This window comes from Siphateles boraxobius, unplaced genomic scaffold (assembly GCF_051911475.1).
Source record: "Siphateles boraxobius isolate OS27281-9 unplaced genomic scaffold, OSU_SipBor_1 3, whole genome shotgun sequence".
In the NCBI taxonomy this organism is placed as follows: domain Eukaryota; kingdom Metazoa; phylum Chordata; class Actinopteri; order Cypriniformes; family Leuciscidae; genus Siphateles; species Siphateles boraxobius.
Genome location: NW_027508919.1, coordinates 4,960,197 through 4,979,695, shown reverse-complemented (window position 1 = coordinate 4,979,695; position 19,499 = coordinate 4,960,197). Strand labels below are relative to the sequence as shown.

General features: G+C 36.8%; 1 protein-coding gene across 1 annotated transcript in view; it reads right to left on the bottom strand.

Moving 5' to 3' along the window:
- ppp2r2ba (protein phosphatase 2, regulatory subunit B, beta a) overlaps window positions 1-18,063 on the bottom strand; it is a 55,473-nt gene extending 37,410 nt beyond the window's left edge. Inside the window, exon 1 of the mRNA XM_077247529.1 lies at window positions 17,731-18,063. Coding sequence (XP_077103644.1) covers window positions 17,731-17,809 — 79 coding nt within the window. The 5' untranslated portion in view covers window positions 17,810-18,063. The remainder of the gene's footprint in view (window positions 1-17,730) is intronic.
- Between the last annotated feature and the right edge of the window lie 1,436 nt (window positions 18,064-19,499).

The window sequence follows — 19,499 nt, the reverse complement described above, 5'->3', positions numbered from 1 at the left end:
ATTTGTATAAGCTTATTTAAATACACTGCTGTTCAAAAATTTGGGTCAGTAAGATTTTATTATATATTTTTGAAAGAAGCCTCTTATGCTCAACAAGCCAGAATTTATTTGATCAAAAGTACAGTAAAACAGTAATTTTATGAATTATATTGAATTTTCAGGATCAATACTCTTCACTCACATGATCCCTCAGAAATCATTTCAAGAGATTGATTTGTTGCTGCTGCTGGTGTGCTGCTTAATATTTATATAAATTAATATAATTGATATATATATATATATATATATATATATATATATATATATTATATAATTAGAAATTATATAAAAGAACAAGACGGAAAGTCCAAGGATAGACAAGGAAAGGATAGGAAAGGAAAGGAAAGGAAAGGAAGAGAGCAAATACAAACAAGTGTGTGCTAATCTCAAAAGACCTGCGCAAATATTCTGTTTGTGCCCCAGTAACACACACACACACACACACACACACACACACACACACACACACACACACACACACACACACACACACACACACACACACACACACACACACACACACACACACACACACACACACACACACATTTTCACTCGTTTCCAAGAGAGTGTATTACTGTGAATCCCAGAATAATAATAAAAAAAACACAGCGTTTCACAGCCATTCCCAGTTGTTGCGATTGAAATAAAGATAACCATAGCTGTTTTATCATTTACCATCATACCGGTTGCTAGGAAACTGCTTATGGAACAAAACATTGCTATGCAGCACAACAGCTGTCTGTGTAATTGGATCATTATAAAACCTAAACGTCATAATTTAAGCCATAGCTGCTGTAATGCAGTTCAAGCATGCTTAACATGAAGGTTAATCATCCAAGCAAGAATGAGTGCTGAAATGACCTGTTTTAGGTGAGGAACTGATTTACTACAGTATATGTAGAGTAATAGTATTTTAATATGATTTTGCTAATCACATTATGGATTAGCAGAGAATATTTTCATGCACATCATTTTTTTTAAGCTACAGGGAGATGCAAGCATCCTTGTGGCTTATTTCAGGACAATTGAAGACAGACCTGGAAACTGTCTCTTATATTGTCATCTAGATTTATAATTGGCCCACAGTGACCATTAAAAACCACTGGAAAAAAAGAAAAAAAAAAATTTTCCCCGCAAAAAAATAGCCTTACGGTAAGATAATAGATTAAACTAGGCTTGTAGGTCAGAACACTTTTTTCCATGTCTGAATGATGTACAAATTTGCACCATTATAGTAATTATATGTAATCATTTAATTGTGGCCTGTAGTAATTATCTACAATGGCTGCACCATCACCCGGCGCCTCTGCTCTATACCAACAAGCTCTATTTTTCGGTCAGCCAATTATGGTATAAAAAGCATAGCTCTTCATGTTGGCAGTCTGTCTCCAGGGTTTTCCGTCTGGTATGACTGGAATAACTCTACTCCAATGATGAATATTTTAATAGAGACTGGGAGAGAACAGGGGTTTAGATCTCTCGAGTCTGTCTCAACAACTGTGCTCTGCCAGAGCCCTAACAAGCCCCACTAGAGTTACCGGCGGGTTTTTACACAGCCCTGCGCAGCCCAGAGCCCCTCCCCTCTCTTCCGGACCCCTCCCCTCTCCTCTGCCCCAACACAGACCCTTAATCTGCAGGACAATCCCATTTGGCCGAGCAGCTGCCAGGACTGATCACAGGCGGGCTACAGTAGTCTTCCCCCGCGGGGATGCCAAGCTGTCCACCGAGAACCCCACACGGGCCACCCGCTCTGTTTCCCACTCCTTCTCTGCCTGTCTTCTTCAATCACTCTATCCTACCTCTCTATCTCTCGGCCTTCAAATCTCTCACTCTCACGTATTCAAGCCCCCTTCCCCCCTTTCACGCTTCTGTGCCCAGGGGCGCTTTAGGACCATAGTCTTCCTCACTGTTCCTGCTCTCTGGCACAGATCTAGGGTTACCGTCTGATGACAGACGTGATGACAGAACCATTATAATAGAGAACACTGACTGAAATAAATCACATGACAAATGGAGCTCAATGGAGTTGTGGTGTAGCAAAAAAAAATCTATTTTTATGACAATATTTTTAATTAATGAAATGAATTATAGTAAAAGAAATAATTAAAGCATTCAAGCAATTATAGTTAACTATATAATGAAGGTAAATTTTAACCTAAATGTAATAGTATGTCAGTCAGGCTAGTATGGAAGCTTGTTTCCGCCACAGAATAAAAAATAAAAAAGGTAATTGCGAATTTTTATCTCACTCTGACTATTTATCTCAGAATTGAGTGTTCTTGCAATTCTGACTCTATAACATGCAATTCTGACTTTATATCTCACTATTCTGACTTTATAACATGCAATTGTAACTTTATATCATGCAATTCTGACTTTATATCTCATAATTCTGACTTTATAACATGCAATTGGGAGATAGAAAGTCAGAATTGCATGATATAAAGTCGCAATTGCGTGTTATAGAGTCAGAATTGCGAGATATAAACTCGCAATTGCAAATGTATGTCTGGCAATTCTGACTTTATAACACACAATTGCGACTTTATATCTCACAATTCTGACTTTATTTATCAGAATTGTGAAAAATCATAATTAGCTTTAAAAATGTTTTATTCTGTGGTAGAAACAAGCTTCCATAGGTTAGGGTACGTTGGCTCATGGTTTTTAATGTTTTTGTTTCTATACAGAATGTAAATGATTTGATATATTTTATGAATGTCAATATCAAAAACAATGGTTTAATTTTTTTTTATATTTACATTTACAAAGTTTGCTGATAAGTAATGACATATTTATTTATTTAATGGCAGGAACTCAACGGTATGTTGTCACAAAATAATAAATGTATGTATTTATTTAACATTAGTTAATGCACTGTGAACTAACATGAGCAAACAATGAACAGCTGTATTTATATTACCTAACAATGACAAAGATTAATAAATACTGCAACAATGTATTACTCACTGTTAGTTCATGTTAGTTAATACTTCAACTAATGTTATATATATATGTCTATATATTTGTAGCCAGGTGACTACATTTACTGGAGTATAAAGTATGACAACTACCCCCCCTGTAACAAATAAGCATCACATAATAAGTGAATAAATTGTTAAATAATAATAATAATAATTGTTCCTTTATAGAGCACCTTTCAAGCCATTCCATTCAACCAAGCCGTTATTGATTACTGTGAATGTCACATCAATGCAATGACCCAATAATCTGCTCAGTGTATGCTGCATGGTTGTGATCACACACAGACTGTGTGTAATTTATCATTTGTGAGTGAGAGACATTGAGCTGAGCATGAGGAGGATACAGGTGCTCCAGGGAAAGCAGACTTTGCACGCTACAGCGAGTCTGGCTGATAGGATGGGCTTGTAACATATGGTGATGGCCATGTGGCAGTCAGCGGCACAATCCTGTCATTTATAGTGAGACAGACCCCGAGTGAGACAGAGACTTAAGCCTACTTTAAATATTTTGCATTTCAATTCATTCTCATTGTATTCTTTTTCCCCCCAATTTTATTTTCACCCCCTCGCCCCTTTATTTTACTTAATTGTCTCCATTTTATTTATTAGAGGTGCTTAGCTGCTAGTTGATGAGACTCTACATTTGAACAATTTGATCATTTTGTGAATTTCAGAGCGTTACCACCCTGGAACAAAATGATATGTCACAGCACCATCTGCTGGTTTAAACTTCATACAACAATACTGTGAAACAGCACAGATGGCAACTGATAGTGTCACAAGATATCGCAATACGAAATGCAACAATATGTATTGTGGATAGTGACAATCTGAGAGTTTTAGGCAAGTCAGGCAAGGCAAGGCAAGTTTATTTATATAGCACGTTTCATACACAATGGTAATTCAAAGTGCTTTACATAGTAGAAATTAAAATAATCAAAAGAAATCAGAATAATTAAAACAGTTTAGAATAAAAGATAAAATACAGGAATAATCAAATGAAATCAGAATAATTAAAACATAAAATAAAATACAGTGCAAACAGTCGGACGAACAGTGGCACAGTGCTCATTCAGTAAATGCACAGCTAAACAGAAGTGTTTTGAGTCTGGATTTGAATGTGACTACTGTAGGAGCACATCTGATCTCTTCTGGAAGCTGGTTCCAGCTGCGGCTGGCATAGTAGCTAAAAGCAGACACGCCATGCTTTTGTCAGTACTACATTAAACTATACTATATAAGGTTGCACTTTATTTCAATAGTCCACTTTTGACATTCTACTAACTATAAGTAACTTTGCAACTAAATGTCAACTAACTGTCACTTTATTTTGGTGCTCCCCCAACAGACATTCCACATGACTATAAGCAACTACAAGTCAAATTATTCTACTAACATAACCCTAACACCTAACCCTAACAGTCTAGTCTACTAATACTCTAATGACAGTTAGTTGACATGTAGTTGCAAAGTTACTTATAGTTAGTAGAATGTCTAAAGTGGACTATCGAAACAAAGTGGCACCCTATATAATGTTAAAATATAATGTATAATAACCCGGTTGGGGGATATTTGTGGCTCCTGATAATGCCAATTGCCAAATATCTGTTACCACTAAAAAGTGGCCTATTATTTTAAATATATCTAGTCAGTGACAGAGTGTTAGCATATTCATCTAAAATAATTCTGTATTTTCAGCTTCAGAATCATGAATATTCTGGTGTCATCATTACCTGCATGGTAATACCAAAATTAGCATTTTAATCAACAGTACATTTTTTGTTAGCCTTTTACTATATGTCTTGGATTATCGCAATATTGTATCGTGAGTTCAGTATCATGGTATGTATCGAATTGTGACACGAGGGTATCATTACACCCCTACTAATTGCAATACCATTGGTGCTGATTTTTTTTTACAATATTCAGGATGGTAAGTTATTTATATACTGATTCATTCAGGCACTAAAACAACTGACTGTCTTTATAAGTGAGTCACCCCCCCCCCCCCCCAAAAAACTGATACATTCAGATATAAAAACCACTACTGGATGGAGATACAGTGTTTGATCATGCTTTGGTTCATTTGGAACTACTGTAAAAATATTGCAATATTGTATCTAAAATTTAAGCAAATTTTAACTGCTGAATAAAAGCAATATCATACACTCGCAATCATGCTGTTAGCATATGCACTTCAAATAAGCATATAATGCTACCATGGTATGTACATGTAAAAAAAGTAATTGGAAAGACGTTAAAAAATCCACACTCAAAAAAGTTATAAGTAACTCTCCAAACTGAGCAGCAGAGAGCGCTATAACACAGAAATAGACTGCAAGTCACTCCACATCACTTCATTTTAAGAGCACACATATGTAGTGTTCAAAGTGTGCTGCTATATTTCTTCATGAGCTGCTGTTACTCTCTGCAGTTTGAGTCAAAGGTCAATCCACCAGCCTTCATGTGAGTATACAAAACACACACACACACACACACACACACACACACACACACACACACACACACACACACACACACACACACACACATACACACACACACACACACACACACACACACACACACACACAGTGACCCCAGAGGATAACGTTTCTCATAAAAACTGTAATGAGAAATAAAATTAGATACAAATGACAAACAAATAGACAAATGACATGACAAATGGAATAAGAGTACAGAGCTATAAAATGTATGTGAATATCATAGCTCAGATTTGGATGATAAATGTTTAAGGTCATATTGAGATCTTAAGTTATTCTGGCAATTCCGAGCACAGTTCAAGACATTGTTGGGATCTCTTTTGAAGCTCAAGAAGACACATGTGAGAGGTCTTGTTCTCAGGAGAAAGCATATGTTTGCTGTCTTGGAGAAACAATTTAGATGTCAGAGACCAAACCCCTCATTCATGCTTGCTCAAATGTTGATCTTGCATAACAAAGCAGACTTTCACTGTCCAATAAAACCCAAGCCCAAACAAACCAATAATTTATCTTTCTTTGAGACACACACTCTCACATATACATGGACACAAACATTCTGAAATAAAATTCACCCGTTTTGTCATATTTAACAAAATGACAACCCGTGTCCCCAGTCTACCCATGAGTGCCTGGAGCGTGAGCTTTTGAGAGGAAACAGAAGTGGATCAATGCTCTGCTGTAGGACTGTTTGCTGTCCTGAGGCTCCAACTGTTCCACTCTAAACTGCATCAGAGCAACATCAAAAAACTCGGTCTGTACTGGAGATGCCCAGAAACGTCAGAGATGACAATGAATCCCTTTTGTTTTGCTGATAAAAGCCTTTTGGCATGTGTTGGACCAGTGTGCGATTCCAACACAGATGGTTGCTTATTAATGTAAGTAATATATATATTTCAGATATCCACCTTATTTTTCAAAGCGGAAGTGAGCTATTTTCTGTGAATGTGCGAGATATCAATATTTACAGGGTTTTATCTATGGGTTTGCTGTTTGGTACAATATTTGTCATTACGAAGCCTGCATTACATTGGCTATATTTACATGCACACAAAGCATTAAGTAGAGTACGAAAATATCTTTAAACCCATGCTCTGTAAAAAAATGTATGACCAATAAGTGGACAACATATGTTTTTACCTTGCTTTAACTCATCAAAATAAGTTATGCAAATGTAAACTTTTTTTATTAAGTTATACAAGATTCAACTAAAAAGTCTTAAACTACATAAAAGTTTAATGTAATTTAAGTTGAAATGACTTAAGTTGATTGTACTTAAAAATCGAAGGCATCAACTTTTTTTTAAAGCGAAGCTACTTGCTATTACTTTTTTTTGTGAAGACATTCACTTGTACCCCAGCAGAAAATCTTCATCTTGTAAGCCTGTTTGCTGCTGTTTTTATTGACCTCCATTGAATGCAAAATGTTTGCAAGTTCTAGAACCGCCTTCATTTTGTTGCTAAGCATAACTAAATGTGTCTTCTTCTGTTCCAGCATGTTTTAAACCTGTGCATGAGCAAACAGGCGTCATTGACATGTGGTCACGTGTTAATGAATTCAACTGTATATTGTCATAAGTCAAGAACGAGGCTTATTTGCAATAGATGGTCTTTTGGGACTGTGGAGGAATTGTTGAACTCTGTAAGTTACAGTCTCTTTTCATAGTGCACTGAACTCATGACTTCTCATTATGTGACTCCTTTAAGAGAACAAATCAGGTAGTTGTAATGTTCTTTATAGACCCGCATGTATTGATTCCGGACTTCTGTTCCTTACACAGAGTTCTTTAATTCCTCTTTGTCAATGTGCTTGAAAGTCTTGAAAGCTCTGAAGTATAACTTTAATGAAGCTGTATTTATATTTAAGACATTTGCTGTTCGAATAACTCTTTTCCATACGTCAGCTATACAACTAAGAACTACACGCATTTCAAAACCAGCCTTGAGAGGTTTGATGTCGAGCCTTTGATGGAGAGCTGAAAGAGAGAACTCTTCATCTAAAAAGACTTTTTTTTATAAACCAGAACTCAGATACCTCAGTCCAATTACCTGCCTGAACTGAAACAACTGAACAAATGCAAGAGAGGTAATTACGTTAAAATTAGAGCCCTCTCATAGAGTTCATGACACGAGAAGTGGTCCATATAGATATACCGGGTGTATTAAATCTGAGAACAAAAGCCCAGACTGGAGCAGAGATGGTGTTATTGAGGTTAAAAGAGGAAAAGTGCTCATTAGCTGTGTAAATAAGCATTAATGTGGCGAGGGCATTTTGTTCTGCTTTGATCAATATTAGCAGAATCACGGTGTCTCTATGACAACCTGTGCTATGACACAGAGAAACAGCTTCGTCTCTTAAAGTCAAGATGAAATTAATATTGAGACTAGTTACATTCTTAAAGTAACTATGAAATCAAAATGGAGAATTCTTGTTTTTTTATGGAAGATTGCTGTTTATTATAAAAATAAAATGTTTCTCTTAAAATGAAATCTCTTCTCTCATGATGTGAGGGCGGGACAACCGGTCACAAAGATGACATCACAGCAATAGCAAAACACAACCATCCAATCAATTCCCCATGGACAAAATCAAGTCCCGCCCTATACAATTTTTATTGATTGTGTAGTTTCACTTGAATATACCATTGACAATAGGGGAGAAATGACCATCGCAACTTCCTTTAATACGTGAATGGTTTTACTGTGAACTGTTCATTAGTACTCGCTATTCTAAAATTAAAAATGGTCATCTTCATCTTTTTTTGATGAAAGACTATGCACACAGCTGCAACAATATTATAGTAGCCTAATATTAAAACTGAATTCCACCAAGGTCATCTTCACTCAGCATCTGTTTTAGTTAGATGGACAAGCAGAATATCCGAACACTGAATGCCGTGACTGGCCAATCAGAATCAAGCTTTCAAGAGAGCAGCCTAAAAATATGAATCAACAGAGTAATGAAGCGTTATTGGTTGCAAATGTCAAGATACTCTAGCGTGTGAACTTGACTTTAAGCCTCCATGTCCCGGTCTCTATCTCAGTTCCCAGCAGGTGAAGACTCAAATAAACATGGCCTGATTTCTGGGACAACATTCTCATCCTCTGCAAATGCGCATTCAGGTCTGGCTTCATTCTGGTATGAAACATTCATTTTTCACAATCAGATCAATTCCCGATATATTCTCTTTCTGCATAAAACATTCTAAAACATGTCACTTGTGGAAGTAAAATATACAAAAAATAAACGTGTCTTTGCAAGTCTTGATGAAATCTAGTGACTGTCACAGGACAGGCCAATAAAATAGTACTAGACTTTTTTTCATTCGAGACATTTTGTAAAATACTTTTAAAAAGACTTGAGGAGGAAGGAAATCCCAAATGTTTAGACAGTGCAGAGTTTAGAGAATAATCTATTCTTTTTCACTTTCATGCCCTCTTCCCTTTTAAAAAGACATCTTTTTTATAAAAAAGTATAGTCCCACCAGCCTAGTCCTCTTTTTAAAGCTCTACCAGGCTTCCTTTGCCTTTTTCTTTTCACCCTATTTCTGTCTCTGCACAACATAACCACACCAAAATATGAACCTGACAAGCATCCTGAAGGAGACAAAGTTATGTTTGCTGAGATGAACATCATATCAGCATAAGACCTTGATTCATCATGTCTCTGTTTATGTCTGTAAATGTTTTATGCTCTTTGACCTGGAAGTGCATGACCCAGATGTGAATTTTTTCCTGATCCCAAAGATTCCATACAATCATGCGAGGACAATCCTCAATCCCTAATCCCACTAGCCGGAGGGAAATCACGCAGAGTGGTGAGTAAAAGGGGGGATTACCAGACGCAACACTGCTCCTGGACCTTGCACGTAAAACACTTCCCAAAATCAAATTGTCCTATGAAAACACAAACATTGACTTTCTTTATCTCCGAAGGAAAGAAGTCACCTCAGTACACAAACATTCGTGAACACGGATATCTGTCTTGACACGCATTGATATCAATTAATAGACATACAACACTGCCTGACCCAGTGGAAATGATGTGAGCTAAGAAATGGGTTAGAAATCAGCAGTTGTGTAGTCACATGTATTACTGTTACTTCCAGCAAAACAACCTTCTTTTTCCCATTAATTTACTTTCATTTATGATATGTGATGCACTACAATATATTATATGAAATAAGGTAGGCCTATATGATATGATCGAATGCATGATATGCTTACTATATGTGATGTGATGTGACATTATTTCTTTATTCACTATCATTTTATGCAATATATCATTAGAAATATACACTACCGTTTAAAAGTTTGGGGTGAGTAAGATTTTTAATATTGTGAAATATTATAAATAACCCTTATCTATTTGAATATATTTTGAAATGTAATTTATTCCTGTTATGCAAAGCTGAATTTTAAGCATCATTACTCCAGTCTTCAGTGTCACATGATTTGTTTCAGAAATCATTCTAATATGCTGATTTGATACTTCAGGAACATTTATTATGCATTTTTTCCAGCATTCTTTAATAACAGCATTTATTTGAAGTGGAAATCTTAATATGAAATTGAAATGGAAAACGTTTTAAATGTATTTACTGTTATTTACAATTGAATGCGTCCTTGCTGAATAAAAGTATACATTTATTTTAAAAAATCACAAACTTTTGAATTGTAGAGTATATGTGGTAGAAATTCTATATATGATATATGCATTTTTTTCAATATATGATTTCAATGCTTGAAATGTAGTATTTCTTGAGCATTTTCCATTTTCTCTCTGAAATTTAGAATGAAACACCCTGTACTCTAGCTTTAAGAGTTCTTTATGGAAACAAACTGTTATGACTGGGAAACCTCTGCATGTTCATGTGTAAATGTGGGTGGTCATATGCTAATGTCCTTATTGTTGTGACATCATCACTGTGATGATTACCTAATGACCCATTTTGGCAACTTTTTAAATGCTCTGGATGGACTATATAGGAAGCTTTGTGAACTTCACAGTATGTCTACAAATCATGTTTACCATGCCATATATGATTTACTATTAACAGATTTGTCTTGTTTTCCTATTCGACGAGAGAAAGCCAAAAGTGAAAATAAACCTCCTCTTAAGACGGCCTCATGAGCCTGTCAATCATGCATGGTTGTGTTTGCATCCCTTGAGTACATGTGCTGCTGTGTGTTAACTATGATGACTCACACACCACTAACAGAGAGAGGAGGAGGGTCCACTTCAAGGCCCTGTTAGATCTATTCTGAGTCCTCCATTCCAAAGGTCATTACCATAAAACTTGTTATATAAAAAGAGCCGATGGAGGTTGATGGGTTTTTGCGTCACATCGCTCAATTAGTTAAATGAATTGGACATGAAATAGCAGGTGTCCGATCAGCTCTCCTAATACACAATGTTTTAAAGACTCGACGTGATGGTTTGAACATCTGGTTTGAACATGATTGAGCTTTAAACGTAGTCCATAGTTTTGATACTAAATGTTGATCAGACAATGCGGCCATTTAATGTAAAACAGCTTTTAAACCAGTTTGATTCACTATAGACATGCTCTTTTGTAACGTAAAGCTCCTCATAAGTGCACATTTGGAAACTAAGCTGCAAAAATTGATTCATTCAGAAATCATCATGGTTATGATGTCATCACATGCACATTTTCATACGACCGCCATATGCAAAAGATGTTGGCCAATTTGATACGGGATAACGTATCAATAAACCTAAACCAGGTGATCAAGGGGTAAATAGAAGAGCAAAAATTTAGTAAATGGACATTATATATTGATTTTCTTGATTTGAGGTTTAAATAATTTATATAAATATTTATTATTTATTTACAGTACCATTGAAAAGTTTGGGATCAGTTATATTAACCCTTAGAAATTCATATTTTTATTAAGAAAGGCTGCAATACATTGATCAAATGTGACAGTAAAGACATTTAAATAATGTTACAAAAGATTTCTATTTTAAATAAATGTTGTTCTTTTGAACTTTCTATTCATAAACAAAAATCTGAAAAAAGAAAAATCAAAAATATTAAGCAGCATACCAGTTGATATAACAGAAAATCTGCATATTATAATGATTTCTGAAGGGTCATGTGACACTGAAGACTGGAGTAATGATACTGAAAATTCAGCTTTGTATCAAGGCAATAAATTACATTTGACAATATTTTCAAATAAAAAAGCATTATTTACAATTGTTAATAATATTTCACAATATTGCAGTTTTTACTGTATTTTTGATCAAATAAATTCAGCCGTGGTGCAGCATAAGAGATTTCTTTCAAAAACATTTTCAAAAATCTTACTGACCTCAAACGTTTGAACAGTGGTGTATATAAAAATATAAAATTTATATAAAGAAATTATTTAAAATATGTAATTTATATACATCCAGTTGCCCAAGACAAACAGTCAATTATACAGTTTAACGGTCATTTAAACAAAGATATTTACCTGCAGAATACTCCACAGCTTATTTGCATGGATCATTTTAAAATGTGCAACCAAAACTGTTTAATTGTAAGGATCAGAGACAGAGTGGAAAACTTAAATACAAGGTTGACTAACAGTATTAGTGGACTAGAAATATATGGCCCCTTTCGAAGTGGGTGTTTGACAGTTTTCCAGCATTTGATCAGTGGTACAGCGAGATGACCTCAGAGACTGTCACTTTCTATAGTGTGGGAGTTTGGTATGGATGTTTTCTCCGAACTGCACGACGTTCGTGATTCATCAGCTGCAACGGGCCTGGCGTCTCTCCGAGAACGTTCATTAAACGTGAAGAAAAGCCTACTCCGGTACGGCCATCCTGGGTATAAATAATTTTACAGGGGGAGGAAGGGAAGGAAGTTTGGATGCATGTTTTTTGCATAGCATATCAATGGATTTTCCTGGCCTACTTATTTAAGTACACACGCATGAACACACACGGCATTATGCAGTGACACAACTTGCATGTATGCTCACCTACAGTATTACATCAATAATTAAAAGTGGCCGTCTGTGCCACTGCTTTCCTTTGAAAGAAAGAGCGAAATATGCATGTGTGAAGTAGAACAACAACAACACATCATTGCAGAAATCAAGATCACGCAACAAGGAAATATACAGAAACAGTGATGATTCATTTGGCCCATGTCTGTCTTTCCCTGCTTAGTCATGTACCAGAAGCGGGGAAAAAAGGTAATTGATCCAGTAGGTTTCTTTTTAAAGCTGCGCTTCCCTCCAGCTCAGCGTTTCCTGGATGTGCAGGATATAGCCAAGACAATAGAGTTCCTTATCCGAGAACATTGCAAAGCTTCAGAACCAAAAACGTATGTGAGTTGAGCATGAATGTAGGTAACATGCATTGAGGAGTCTCTCTCTCTCTCTCTCTCCTCCCTCTCTTTCTTTCTTCCTGGAGTCTCTTCACAGATCTGAATCAGCTGACCTGCCCTCAGTCTGGAGAGCACAAAGCAGGATTTGTGCTGCTGTGGTTTCTCGTCTCTCTCGCTGAAAGAGTGGACGGAAGACTAATGCATCCACCTCTTTAGAAAGGAAACTGATGCAGGATTTGGACAAAGTGTGAGTGTGTGTGAGTATGTGTGTGAATGCACAAACACCTGGCTTGGAGAATTTCAAAGCTTGAGCTGATGAACCACGGCCTACTGTGAGAGATTTTAGTTTACGGTAGCCCCAAAACATATTTGAACATGTAGGCCACACTTACAAATGTCTCAGAAGCGGAACGTTTGCCAAGCAACACACAGACGCAGTGGCGCAGTTATATTGATGTAATGCGGTCACAGGTTTATGTTTGTATAGTAATTTATAATGATTTCGAATGCGGTTCAACCAACCATAATCAAGGACTAGAACTATTTATAAAAAATAAAAAAAGGCTAGTTCTAACATTTGACGCCTATTTAAATACTTTGTGGGAAATATTTTACTTGAGAAGTGTGCTTGTGATATTTGTCTTTATAATAAATGTGAATTTGTTTGATATTTTGCTATAGATAATGCAAGTAATTCATTCATTTTGACATGTGACTTAAGTGTCCAAACACTTTTTGGGGAGAAAAAATCTCCCATTTTATATGCAGTTGTATATATTACTAAAAACTAAAAATGTAAAGCCACTTGTAGGTTGATTCCTTTAAAAATATGAACATTGTTGTGTCTCTTTTGAGCTATTAAAACATTGCTTTGTTTATTTGAGCACCACAACCTGCCCAACCTTAACCAATGGTTGTAGATCAAGGGCGGGGCTGCCCGTTTGGCTGGCCAATCACAGAAGGGGAGAAGTGTTTGAGAAACTATTCGAAAAAACAATCATTATTTTTTCAATTGAAAGGTAACACTAGTGCAGAAAACGAGCTCAAGCAAATTTCACATCATGCGCTCCAAAATTCAAATTCGGTGAACTCTGCAAATTTGTGTCTCGTGAAGTGACCAATAGAAGATTGGTAGGCCTACTACATCATGGCATGACCTCTTAGCTGAATTAAAAGAAACTTTTTGATTGCAGGATTGCAGCGGGAAAAAGTGGAGTAGATTGCATACTTTTAGATGTATTATATGTTTAATAATGTTTTTAAAAAAAGACATCACAGAGTTTGATATCAAATTGTGACTGTTTTAATGTCTGTATACATTTTTGTGACCAGTCATTTGAGTTTTGATGTTTGCCAAGATACTAAAGTGTGCAATCAAGTCTCAATATGCACAAAAAAAATATCTGAGCTAATGCTATCGTAATTGATTTTAATGCTCTATACTCTTCCTTAATGTCTCATGTATGCCTTTTTAAATTTCTCCAAAGGAATTTTAAGAAGAAACATCAGAGACAAAGTTGATACATAAATGAAACATAACTTCAGTCTCTTCAGCGATGAAAAAGCATCCTCTGAGCAATAAAATTACACACACACTGCCTCTCTTACAATCTGTTTAGTTAAGAGGTTATGTGAGCACTTTGAAAGATCGACCTGATCTTTGTGTAATGTGTCTACAGTCTGATGTCTCTCCTCCCCCACTTAACCTCTCATAAGTCTTCCTCTTATATCACGATATCTACTTTATAGCGCAGGCCGCACACACACACACACACACACACACACACACACACACACACACACACACACACACACACACACACACACACACACACACACACACACACTCACACACTCACACATGCTCTCATGTTAATTCCCATCAACAGTGAGGCTTCTCATATGTGTGCATAGAACAAGCCGCTGCTTGTTTTTCCCTGACACAAGCAAAACAAGTGGAATTCATCAGTGTTTAAAAGTTAATCCATCAAAAATTGTATTGATCGTCCACCACACACAAACTCATGAATAATCCATCAAAAAAGCATGCACCGACTAAGCATGCTGACTTCCTCCTCAAGTCAACAGGGGTTCGGAAATAAAAAAAGTTTATCAGTCGCCACACACCCAGGTTTCTGACCCTGTTTGCTTGCAGGTGCTATAACAGCAGTTCTGGTTCAATCCCCATTTCATGCTGAAATAAACGATCTGCTGCCCGGCCTCCAGGCCAACACTCTGATATTACATTAGCCGTTCATCCGACAAACACAAAAACAAGCAACCTCAAAACAAGTTCACATCTGTGGCAGGGCTGGATGGATCACGGAGAAAATACACTTCGGGGCCTCGGGGTCATTTCACTAATAATTCACTAATGACCGGAAATTGAACGCTGAAAGCTCAACCGGACCTCTGGGCATTGACAGACTACGCCGTTCCAACCGTCCTCATCGGATCAGTTCGGCTCCCAACCTTCCCAAAGTGCACTTCATTAGCCTGATGATGAAGCTTTTTTAAAAGATCCATAGCGCCCGTTTCACGCTCATGTCATCAGAGTCATCGCCGCTGACCTCTGTTACACAACCACAAGCTCTCTCGCTCCTTTACTCATCAGTTTTTCTGCACACTTGCCGGTGGCTACAGCTGAGCTTTTAATGCCGGTCAGCATACACCTTCTTTCAAAATGTGTGTCAGCTTTATTATTTTGTCGTTTAGGGTCGGGGAGCCAACATGACCCCGTTTGGTGCTTTGAAATGCTGGATTTTAGAGGTTACAACTGTTTCCAAATGGCCAGGAGCACAAGGCTTCTCTAAAACAGACTCACCGCCGGCACGACTGGCAATAAAGTAAGCCAGCGATAAATAATTAATCCACTGTTGTATCATTAAAACCGCCCAATAAATTTGTGACTATCACTGTTCTAAACAGAGGCATGAAAGCTATCTAACACAATCACTGTAAAGACTCACTTTAATGTGACTTGTTTACTCCACACTGTAAAATAAAATAATAGATGGAGAAAGCTATCCGTTAGTTATCTCATTAGTAATGTAATAATAATAAATAACTCAAGTAATACCGTAATTTATTTTTTATTTAATTGATACATTGTATTAAACTAAAAACACATTAACAGTACGATGAAGTGTCCGGAGTGTGTAATTATGGCGTCTATCCGGACTAACGGGACCATGGCAAACCTTGACCCCTTGGTTTTACACTTCATCTAGCTACTACAAGGAACATGCTAACGTTAGAGGCGCACTTTGACACACCAGGTGCCTTGATGAATGAACTTTGCTATAGTCCAGGTTTTGGCTTTTTGCCTTTTATTGTATTACAAATGAAGAACAAACAGGAAAGTAAGGGGAATATGATCATGACATGACGCAGGCCGGATTCAAACCTGCACAATGACCCTTTATGTGTTTAATGAGCACACATGTACTGCCTGACGTTTACCACCGTTCTGACATCATTGACCAGTTTAACCTTTATATTCAGCATGGGAATTTATCACATAGCTGTTTACTCACAGGAAACCAGGTTGCCCCTCAGATAAGGGCAATGCAGGTGATCATTTTAATAACAGCATCCGTTTTCTTGCCTTCTGTTGCACTAAATCTGACCACAGTGTCCAAAGAAATAATCTAACACTGATTTACAATATCAGGTTGAGGAAGTGCAGCCTCAGGCACTGCGTTTGAGTCTGTTTTCATTCTTACACAGATCAGTAAAAACACAAACATGCATCTATAGAGATAATACAGTATGTAAATAGCCAGTATTCTTTTTGTGAATATAAAGAGGGTCACAATTTCCTGTTAAATGGTAAACAGCAACAGAGGACATAAATCAGACTTTTATGGTCAACAAGCTCTGCTGTTTCGACAGTGTTGTAAAGAAGATGTAGGGCACATACAATTCACACATACTCACAAGGATGTTTCTTAGACCAATGGCTTTCTCTAGATATGTTAACAAAGACTGTTTTATTTGACCACATTTGCCTGTTTGACACAGAGTTGCACAACCAGACAATATTAAAGCGGCTTTTATGACTGTACAAAACTCAGAAGAACAGCATGGATTCATAATTGAAAGGTCATTTGTTCCCTCAGGTACTGGGGGCTTATGAAATAAAGTCTCATCTCATTAATACAGATCTAGCAATTATAATCATATACGATCATCTTTAATCTACATCCTATAACTTTCAAGGGAATAAACACTTCTATCTCAGTCACACAAAGAAATGAATAGCCTATCCAAATCGACTTTAAACCAGAAGGAACAACTGGATTTTTTTTTTTCAGATTAAGTAACACATTATATTATTATCATTATCATCATTATTATTATTAATTTAAAACATATATATTCATAATAATTTTAGGTAACACTTTAGAGTGTACAATTCTCACTATTAACTATTATTTTTGCTTCAATAAACTCACAATTACAGCTTATTAATAGTTAGTAAGGTTACATTTAGGTATTGGGTAGGGATGTAGAATATGCTCATGCAGAATAAGACATTAATATGTGCTTTTAAATAGGCTACTAATAAACAGCCAATATCCTAGAAATAGGCATGCTAATAACCAACTGAGAATTGGACTCTAAAACTAAAGTGTTGCCTAATTTTATTATTAAATATAGGCTATATTAATAAATTAATAAAACTAACATAAAAATCGACATTTTCCACTCATCCTTGACCACATAGCCTACTACCACATTCAGTTGTAAGATAAACATTGCTTATCCTGAACATCCCAAACAGAAAGTTGTCATTACGCAGCATCCCTTCAGCACGCGGTGACCCAGCAAAACCACTCTCCAGCTCCAGTCTTACCTTCCGTGTGACAGCTCGAGGAGAGCAGGGTGCTCGGGGGTCGGAAGAGGTAAGGCAGGTACCGGGAGAAACATTTCATCTTTCTTTCGTCCGTTTTCCTTTGGGAGGGTCCTTTCCCACCATCCGCGCTGCGATGACAGCAGAACCGGACCGGAGGAGGGATGATACTGATGCTGATGCGCGTGGAGTCACGGCAGCATCCTAAACACTTCTCACGCGTGTGTCAAGAAGACGTGCTGTGTGCATCCTCACAGTTCATCATGTTTTCCTCCCAGAAGGACGGAGGGTTGAGATGTTTTCCTGAGCTTCGGTTGGGAGGGGCAGTTACGCTACATGGACATTACCCTATGAGCAGGAATATACTGCACACAGCCCGACTGATCATCAGGCTTTATTTAGATGCGCTCAAAGCATGGCATGAAATCACCCTCATGCTTGTGAGAGTGACCGTAAACTTTTTTTTGTTCAATTTAAAGCAGTCCAGCAGCGCCATCTCATGGTTGGCATGTATACCGCCATGACATCCTTATTGAGAAGTCTATCAATTTCGGTCAATTTAAATTCATGTTTTGTTTAACAATCAAATGTTTATGGTTTTTGGCTAAAAAAAAACATAAAAATAACATAACAAATAAACACAAAACGCCATCAGAGTAATACTATCATAATGCCGAAAAAATGTAACGTAAAACAAGATCGAAGTTTAAATAAAATAATCTGGGAATTTATTGTTTTTCAGTCATTTGTAGCTACTTTTGTATTTTTGTATTGTAATGACCATTAAAATGTCATTTCTGCATTATACTTAGCCTACATTAATGCAGTGATACTGTAAAAAAAAAAAAAAATCTGAAAAAAGGAAAATCCGGTAAGTTAAGGACATTTTCTTTAACCCTAAACGACAACACAATGCATTGCGTGTTTCAAAATACAGAGGAAAAAAAATAGGCTACGGAAAATTCCTTTACACAGTACATTGGGCCCTATATATTTACAGTGTGCAACTTCAAAGGTTTTAACAATATTTTACTGCAAAACTATGTAGGTTTTAAAATAAAATATGTTGGTTCAGTGCATATTCACTGTAAATAATTAAATTATTAATACTCCTTGAACCAGGCCTGGCCAATGGCAGTAGACCAGAATTAAATACAACATTACACCCCATTTTAAATGACAAATTGTCATTATGCAGAGTAAATTGTATCGTTTGTTTCTGTTCTATTTGATATATGCACAGAGGTGTCACACTTAGTCTTCTGAGTAACATAAACCTGATCAATCATACTCGACCCTCTAAAAGTAAGAGTAACCAACCGTCTCTTGTGAAACAACAACCATCTCAAATTACCACCTTAAACAGAAACATATGTCATAATTCTGATTGCTGAAATAACATGTAGCTAGCTAATTGATTGTTTATTTATTTATTTAGACAAATGCCACCCGGAACCCCCCCCCCCCAATGCAAATGTGAAGACTCGTGTATGATATTTTGTGATGGAAATCACACAGTGTGTAGTCAGCGAGAGTGGCCAGAGCCTCTGAGAACAGGTGCCATCTGTGCCGGTCCCCCGGGTATCAGCGTATCAAAATATCAAAGAGTTCACTCTCTCTCTCTCCTCCTACTCTCTCTGACACAGGCTGCCTGACTCACTGTTGGGAACTCACGCTGGCATCTTTTTTAAAGACAGCACTAATACCTCAATGAATATTTATGACTAGAGCCGCAAGAGCTTCTAAATATAGATTGACAGTCCTGGGTATAC